At 48.9% G+C, this 9,377-nt stretch overlaps 1 protein-coding gene across 1 annotated transcript; it reads left to right on the forward strand.

The window, feature by feature from the left end:
• Positions 1–2,018: 2,018 nt before the first annotated feature.
• pgam2 (phosphoglycerate mutase 2 (muscle)) lies at positions 2,019–7,566 on the forward strand. The gene is made up of 3 exons (XM_035390318.1): positions 2,019–2,550; positions 3,096–3,276; positions 7,261–7,566. The coding sequence occupies exons 1-3, from the start codon at positions 2,134–2,136 to the stop codon at positions 7,428–7,430; spliced, it is 768 nt and encodes a 255-aa protein (XP_035246209.1). The 5' UTR covers positions 2,019–2,133; the 3' UTR covers positions 7,431–7,566.
• Positions 7,567–9,377: the final 1,811 nt, after the last annotated feature.

The raw sequence follows: 9,377 nt of genomic DNA on the forward strand, positions 1-9,377 counted from the left end.
TGTGTGTATGTGTGTGTGTGTGTGTGTGTGTATGTGTAGATGGGGGTTATGAGTAAGCATGATTGTTGTGATGACTCAGGCTGCAGCAGTAACACTCCCCCCATCTGAAGTGCTGATAACAATCTGCCTCTCTCTACTGCTGCATGGATACACCAAACAGCAGCATAACCAAACACACATATACACACTCACACATGCACACACACACACATACACACAGACTGACACACATATACACACACACACACACACACACATGCACACAGACACACACACACACACACAGACTGACACACATACACACACTCACACACACACACACACACACACACATACACACATAGGCTGACACCCACACACACACACACACACATACACACATACATGCAGACAGACACCCACACACGCACATACACACACACACACACACATACACACTCACACATGCACACTCACACACACATACACACACACACACACACACACACACACACATACACACATAGACTGACACCCACACACACACACACACACATACACACATACATGCAGACAGACACCCACACACGCACATACACACACACACACATACACACTCACACATGCACACTCACACACACATACACACATACATGCAGACAGTCACCCACACATACACACACACACACACACACATATGCACACACACGCACACACTCTGTCCTCAGCCATTCCTTTACTGTACTCCGTGACGTCACTCTGCCTCTCTGGATGATATTCTGCTTCTGTAGGCATCTCCCCCATTGGCTGCAGCTCTCTCTCCCTGGCCTTCCCTTATTCCCTTATACCATCCTTCCCTCTGGTTATCCACCAGCCTCTGCACCCCCTCAGTCAGTATAAACTATCACATATATCACATTACGTAATCTGAAGCAACATTATACAGTATACAACGTAACATACATAACTGAACATCTGTGCTAAAATTAGTCCACTTCCTCACTCCTTCCTCCTGCAATCTCCTCCTCCTCCTCTCTCTCTCTCTCTCTCTCTCTCTCTCTCTCTTTCTCTCATATTTCTCCTGGCCAAGGAGGGACTCAATCAGGGCCACTGTTCCATCCTTTGCCAGTTTGGACATGGCCCCATCCTCCCATTAAAGCAATCTCTGTCGTTCAATACCTTTGTAGCGGAACATATCCCATAATTCCTGACCTTCCTCTGTGAGCCGTCATTTTATGCTGCCTGTCAATCTATGCTTCCAAATTTGTTTCAACTTGCACAAGCTTTCACACGTTCTGATTCAGCTTGACGTTGTATGAGTAATATTTTAAGTGTTTGCCAATTGTAAAATATTTCTCTTGCTTTTACGAGTATACATGCATTGGCAAAACATGATACTTTAGCAAAATTAAGTTTTCCAGTCATTGGAGGGAGGCAGGAGGTGTGATTTAAGTGAATCTTGACAACAGCAAATTATTAATTATTTCAAATAAATATTTAATAATAATAATAATCTCACTGTTTTATATGTATACAGTATATATGTCCATATAATACATGGAATTCACAGATTATCAGTAATATCGCATGGGCACGTGGCTCTTGCACATGTGAAAAGCACTAATGTAAATCATTCTTTTGAATGGGAATGATTTAGCGACACTTCAGTGGTTTTGCCATCACTCTTAGCACATGCATACAGGGTGAGTGCAGAGTGTGTTTCTCAGCCTGTCAGTGACACACACTCTCTCGGTCCTCCCTGTGACTCCCCGGAACACTCGAGCTGCCCACTCTGATCTTTACACCGTTACTCCACTGCTCTCAGTTTAAAAGTCATGTTGCTATTTTAGATTGGCCCGTGACCTCTGCCCTTCCATGCCAGGATCCGGCTCAGGCTACACGGGGGAGGAGACAGCCCGCCATTGGCCGACCTCCGCTGTCCGTCAGCGCCCGGACTGCCGGGATTGGTCGGGCCAGTGAAGCGGGCGGGGCGCGCGGCCGGGCGGTATAAAAAGGGCTCGCCTCCGTCCGCTCGGCGCTCACTGGCATTCGGGGAGTACGTGAGAGAAGGGAGGCCGCGTGACGAGTCCGGACGAGGCGAAACCGAAGACTTAAATTTCCGTTTCGTTTTTTTTTTCGCAAGGAGAAGGCAACATGACGACGGCTCACCGCCTGGTGATCGTGCGGCACGGGGAGAGCTCCTGGAACCAGGAGAACCGCTTCTGCGGCTGGTTCGACGCCGACCTGAGCGAGAAGGGGCTGGAGGAGGCGCGGCGCGGCGCCCTGGCCATCAAGGAGGCGGGCATGAAGTTCGACGTCTGCTACACCTCCGTCCTCAAGCGCGCCATCAAGACGCTGTGGACCATCATGGAGGGCACGGACCAGATGTGGCTGCCCGTGGTGCGCAGCTGGCGGCTGAACGAGCGGCACTACGGCGGCCTGACGGGCCTGAACAAGGCCGAGACCGCCGCCAAGCACGGCGAGGAGCAGGTCAAGGTCTGGCGCCGCTCCTTCGACATCCCGCCGCCGCCCATGGAGCACGACCACCCCTACCACAAGATCATCAGCGAGGTAAGGGAGGAGGGGGCGGGGCGGGGCGGGGCAGGGCGGGGCGGGGCGGGGCGGGGCGGAGCGGGGGGGGGCGGGGGGGGGCGGGGCGGGGCCTGGCGGGGTTTTCTGCACCCGGCAGCCCAACCTTCCCCACTGCGGGAGTTTCGCCGTGCTGGTTTAGTGAGGTAGCTTTGCAGGGAAGCAGAGAGATGACATCATGCCATGCTGAGCAGTGTGTGTGTGTGTGTGTGGGGCGGTACAGCCGGGAGATTTTATTGCACGGGGCGTGCCCTGACGCGAGCGAATCACGTTTAAACGCGGAGTGCTCTTAAAAGAGCCTTCGGTCTGAATGCGCCCTCAGAACTGAGTTCAGCTCCCTTTCTATGCCTGAGTACCGTCCCAGGGGGCTTGAGGCTCCTCAGAAAGGGCTTTGAAGTTCTGAGAAAGACGCGACTGCACTACGGGAGCTCAAATCCTCAGACAGAGAGGAAGCTTTGGCTGTGGGGCCTGCTTTTTACAGTCAGAGCAGGGACTCAATTCTGGTTGCAATTCTGTCCTCCCGCCAGTCGAGGCGCTATAAGGGCCTGAAGCCCGGGGAGCTGCCCACCTGCGAGAGCCTGAAGGACACCATCGCCCGCGCCCTGCCCTTCTGGAACGACGTCGTCGTCCCCGAGATCAAGGCCGGCAAGAACGTCATCATCGCCGCCCACGGCAACAGCCTCCGCGGCATCGTCAAGCACTTAGAAAGTGGGTATTATGGGCTGTGGGAATGGTGTGTGGGTGGGGGGCTCTAGGGAAACGGCAGACTGTACAGTGTGGGGGGGGGGGGGGGCAGAGGACTGGGCGGGGGTTTGGATATCAGGGTGTTCTGGTTTATGCAAACAACTTCACGCTGATATTCATGGATTTGATTGGTTGGTTAGGGCAGCACTGTCGCACCCCAGGCTGAGGCACTTGGCATAATCTGCTTCCGTGTATACCCACCTGTACAAATAATCGACACATTAAAACATCCGCCCTGTCACCATAGACCAGAGCAGCTGTTAAGGAAGCAAATAATCGTTTGGGGACACTGAAGAGCAGGCAGGACATGGTGACCTGGGAGTGCTGGGGGTTAAATTTTGGGGTTATAGCACAGTAATTTTGGGAGCAGGGAAGTGGCAGAGGAGAAGGTCAGAGGTCATGTTTTGTTGGCCATGCACGCTTTTAGAATTAGAGCGCTGCACAGAATCTGAGCAAGACACGGGGCCCACGGAGATCGAGTTTTGGGCTGGCGGCTTTTGAGGTACACTGGAGGTGTGAAGCAAAGGGAGGTCAAAGTTCAGGTGGGGATGTCTGCGTCCGGGGGGAGGGGGGTTGGCTAAGTCAAGTTCCACAGCGTTTACTTTTTCTAATTTATACCCACCACACCCAGCAAGCCTGTTCAAGAACAGATACAAAAGAAGGAGAAAGAGATGTAGCCAAAGCTAACTGCAGCAGACTTTAGATCTCTCTCCCACACATCGCATATCTAACTGCAGCAGACTTTAGACCTGTCTCCCTCACATCGCATATCTAACTGCAGCAGACTTTAGACCTGTCTCCCTCACATCGCATATCTAACTGCAGCAGACTTTAGACCTGTCTCCCTCACATCGCATATCTAACTGCAGCAGACTTTAGACCTGTCTCCCTCACATCGCATATCTAACTGCAGCAGACTTTAGACCTGTCTCCCTCACATCGCATATCTAACTGCAGCAGACTTTAGACCTGTCTCCCTCACATCGCATATCTAACTGCAGCAGACTTTAGACCTGTCTCTCTCACATCACATATCTAACTGCAGCAGACTTTAGACCTGTCTCTCTCACATCACATATCTAACTGAAGCAGACTTTAGACCTCTCTTACATCGCATATCTAACTGCAGCAGACTTTAGACCTGTCTCCCTCACATCGCATATCTAACTGCAGCAGACTTTAGACCTGTGTCCCTCACATCGCATATCTAACTGCAGCAGACTTTAGACCTGTCTCCCTCACATCGCATATCTAACTGCAGCAGACTTTAGACCTGTCTCTCTCACATCACATATCTAACTGCAGCAGACTTTAGACCTGTCTCTCTCACATCACATATCTAACTGAAGCAGACTTTAGACCTCTCTTACATCGCATATCTAACTGCAGCAGACTTTAGACCTGTCTCCCTCACATCGCATATCTAACTGCAGCAGACTTTAGACCTCTCTTGCATCGCATATCTAACTGCAGCAGACTTTAGACCTGTCTTACATCACATATCTAACTGCAGCAGACTTTAGACCTGTCTTACATCGCATATCTAACTGCAGCAGACTTTAGACCTCTCTTACATCGCATATCTAACTGCAGCAGACTTTAGACCTCTCTTACATCGCATATCTAACTGCAGCAGACTTTAGACCTCTCTTACATCGCATATCTAACTCCAGCAGACTTTAGACCTCTCTTACATCGCATATCTAACTGCAGCAGACTTTAGACCTCTCTTACATCGCATATCTAACTGCAGCAGACTTTAGACCTCTCTTACATCGCATATCTAACTGCAGCAGACTTTAGACCTCTCTTACATCGCATATCTAACTCCAGCAGACTTTAGACCTCTCTTACATCGCATATCTAACTGCAGCAGACTTTAGACCTGTCTCCCTCACATCGCATATCTAACTGCAGCAGACTTTAGACCTGTCTCCCTCACATCGCATATCTAACTGCAGCAGACTTTAGACCTGTCTCCCTCACATCGCATATCTAACTGCAGCAGACTTTAGACCTGTCTCTCTCACATCACATATCTAACTGCAGCAGACTTTAGACCTGTCTCTCTCACATCACATATCTAACTGAAGCAGACTTTAGACCTCTCTTACATCGCATATCTAACTGCAGCAGACTTTAGACCTGTCTCCCTCACATCGCATATCTAACTGCAGCAGACTTTAGACCTGTGTCCCTCACATCGCATATCTAACTGCAGCAGACTTTAGACCTGTCTCCCTCACATCGCATATCTAACTGCAGCAGACTTTAGACCTGTCTCTCTCACATCACATATCTAACTGCAGCAGACTTTAGACCTGTCTCTCTCACATCACATATCTAACTGAAGCAGACTTTAGACCTCTCTTACATCGCATATCTAACTGCAGCAGACTTTAGACCTGTCTCCCTCACATCGCATATCTAACTGCAGCAGACTTTAGACCTCTCTTGCATCGCATATCTAACTGCAGCAGACTTTAGACCTGTCTTACATCACATATCTAACTGCAGCAGACTTTAGACCTGTCTTACATCGCATATCTAACTGCAGCAGACTTTAGACCTCTCTTACATCGCATATCTAACTGCAGCAGACTTTAGACCTCTCTTACATCGCATATCTAACTGCAGCAGACTTTAGACCTCTCTTACATCGCATATCTAACTCCAGCAGACTTTAGACCTCTCTTACATCGCATATCTAACTGCAGCAGACTTTAGACCTCTCTCCCTCACATCGCATATCTAACTGCAGCAGAATTAGTCGTCTCTCCTGCACGTCGCATCGCTCCACATGATTACACGTTGCAGTGGAGCTCCACAGACAGACGGGACATTTCCCAGATTATCGCGGCCCTATTAATAAACCTCGGGAGGGGGGGCGGGGGAGGCTCCAGTTGCGGGCGCGACCTTTTTCGTGGAAAGGTCCCGCATTCTGCCGGAGCGGCCGGAGGGGGGTGTGGGCGGGGGGGCGGGGGGGCGGGGGGCTACGTGGGGCTCCGTATCAGTCGAGTGGAGTTTATAAAGCAGAAGGAAAAGGTCACCCCGGGCTGGGCGACCTGAACACGACTCCCCTTCTCCTCTGACAAACTGCATCCAGGACCCTGTGCAGCTCTAAGTGAGATGCCACACTGAGCGAGCTCAACGAAGGAAAGGTTTTATTCCTTTATTTGGCCTTTAACCTGTTGATATTGAATGGCCTTGCCAAAATAACAGCAGCGCATACAGACAAGTTTTCAGAGCAAAACACAAGAATGAATCGAAAAAGGAATGTGTTCTGAGACATTAATAGTGCAATGTGAAAGCTACAGTAACCTTTTGGCATTCTTTGTCCAAGGCATGGTCTCTCATAACTCACTTAGTATTGTTTTTATAATAAGATTTTGTTTGCCTCTAATTTTGACTGAAAAATGTGAGCGCTAGGCCAAAAAATCTACCTTTTCAAAATCTTATTTTACTTTACATTAGCAACACTTCACAGAAATCCATAGACACACTGTCATTTCAAATTAGGGATACAATGTACTTATGTTTAGTTTTATAATTCATAAGATGCACATTTTGTTTTTTATGGCACGTGCATGATTGGCTAGCACTCTGTGAGATTCCAACTGGACGATGGACGTCAGTGAAGTTGCAGATTGTGATTGAATGACCAAATGACTGACTGGCTGACTGACTTGCTAATTGATAACTGATAAATGAATGAATTGGCAGGTTGACTGACTGATTGATTAACCGATCGATTGGTAGGGATGAAGAATAGATTTAATTGTTCAGTCGATTGATTGGTTGACCAGTCGGTTGACTGACTGATTGATTAACTGATCGATTTATTGGCTAGATGAAGAATGGATTGAATTGTTCAGTCGATTGATTGGTCGACCAGTAAGTTGAATGCTGTGCGCCTCCACCTCTTCCTCCCCCGCCCCCCCTCCCCAGGCATGTCGGACGCCGCCATCATGGAGCTGAACCTGCCGACGGGCATCCCCATCGTGTACGAGCTGGATAAGGACCTGAAGCCGGTGAAGCCCATGCAGTTCCTGGGTGACGAGGAGACGGTGCGGAAGGCCATGGAGGCGGTGGCCGCCCAGGGCAAGGTGAAGAAGTGAGCAGCGCCCCCTGCTGGAGCAGGAGAGACTGTACCCCCCCTTCCACACAGTTCTACCTGTTCTACTGTACCACCTGCCCCCAGCCCACCTCCATACACCTCCACCCTCACCTGTCTGCCCAGCATACTGCCAACAATATACATACACACATACGCACACACACACACACACACATGCATACACGCGTTTATAATTCCTTCAATTTAAACGTGCTGGTGATGTAGAAACTATATATTTTATATATATCTTTTTCCTTTGACCAAACTGCCAGTCTTTCCCATCACCAAGCATGCAAGCACACACACACACACACAGACACAGTCTCACACACACATGAACACACAGACACAGACACACACAGACACTCAAACACACATGCACACATGCACACACATAATCAAACCTATAACCCAATCATGATTCATGAAACTTGTGTTGGGAGCACCACACTCCAGCTCAATGAATAAATGATCAGTATTTTCAGTACACAAGTTTCTGCGTCTTCTTCCTCCTCCTCCTCCTCCTCTCCCCTCTACAGCACCTCTGGGTGTCAGTGATTCAGCGGTTCGTGGGTCAGATCAGCGAGTTTTTCTGGCAGTAGTCCCACATTGCAGTCAGCCTGTCTGCATCTCAGCATCCTCCCTTCCTCCCTCCCCCCCTCGCTCCTTCCCTCCATCTCTCTAATTCCCCCCTCCCTCTGTTTCACCTCCAGACCACAATAAAGGACTGCTAGGAAGACACAGTCATTCGGGTAATATCAGGGTAAGAGAGTGGCACAGTCAGACGGGTAGTATCAGGGTAAGGGAGTGGCACAGTCATATGGGTAGTATCAGGGTAAGAGAGTTGCACAGTCAGACGTGTAGTATCAGGGTAAGAGAGTGACACAGTCAGACGGGTAGTATCAGGGTAAGGGAGTGGCACAGTCAGATGGGTAGTATCAGGGCTGAGAGAGTGGCACAGTCAGACGGGTAGTATCAGGGTAAGAGAGTGGCACAGTCATACGGGTAGTATCAGGGCTGAGAGAGTGGCACAGTCAGACGGGTAGTATCAGGGCTGAGAGAGTGGCACAGTCATACAGGTAGTATCAGGGTAAGAGAGTGGCACAGTCAGACGGGTAGTATCAGGGTAAGAGAGTGGCACAGTCAGACGGGTAGTATCAGGGTAAGGGAGTGGCACAGTCACAGGGTCTGTCATGAGTTTCTTGTTACGCCTCCTTGTAAAGAGTTATTTTGGTTACATGTGTGGGCGTGTGTGTGTGTGTGTGTGTGTGTGTGAGAGAGAGAGAGACTGTATTCTATATATAAAGTGTTGTATGAAGAGATATTCTGGCAGAGAGCTCTTGAGGGACATTATATTTAGTTTGACTGAGCATTATATAGCATTAAATCTAATATCTCTATCACAAAGGTCACTGCAGAAGACAAAAAACAGACTGTCAAAAGGGAACAGAATCAAATCAAATCACCATTCCTGTGATATTCATAACTGAATGCTTTCATATATCATGTGTTATGCATGATGAAATGGCTAAAACAATATGCAACTGCTGGTTGGGATGCATCACAACACCCAGATATACGAGCTGTCGCCGTTGTTATGGCAGCAAAGCACTTGGACTCCCCCTTTTGACCAATATCTGTATGACATCCTACCGAGGTTTGCGCACAAGGCTGGTATATAGTCTTTCCATTTCAGCTTCCATTATTCCATATTTCCAACACATTTCTCTTTATATTAAATCACATTTTCACAGAGACACACTGACACACTGTCCTCAACAATATATATGTATATACACTCACTGGCCACTTCATTAGGTGACAGGAGTGGCACCCGGTGTGGTCTTCCGCTGCTGTAGCCCATCTGCTTCAAGGTTTGACCTTGGTCAAAGAGATGCTCTTCTGCATACCTCGGTTGTAAAAAGTGGTTATTTGAGTCTGTTGCCTT

The sequence above is a fragment of the Anguilla anguilla genome, chromosome 14 (assembly GCF_013347855.1).
Source record: "Anguilla anguilla isolate fAngAng1 chromosome 14, fAngAng1.pri, whole genome shotgun sequence".
NCBI classification, from domain to species: Eukaryota; Metazoa; Chordata; class Actinopteri; order Anguilliformes; family Anguillidae; genus Anguilla; species Anguilla anguilla.

Coding starts and splice junctions, on each gene's coding strand:
- pgam2 (XM_035390318.1), top strand. CDS start 2,134: ATGACGACGGCTCACCGCCTGGTGATCGTGCGGCACGGGGAGAGCTCC. Junction 2,551..3,095: donor ACCACAAGATCATCAGCGAG/GTAAGGGAGGAG, acceptor TCCTCCCGCCAG/TCGAGGCGCTATAAGGGCCT. Junction 3,277..7,260: donor CATCGTCAAGCACTTAGAAA/GTGGGTATTATG, acceptor CCCCCTCCCCAG/GCATGTCGGACGCCGCCATC.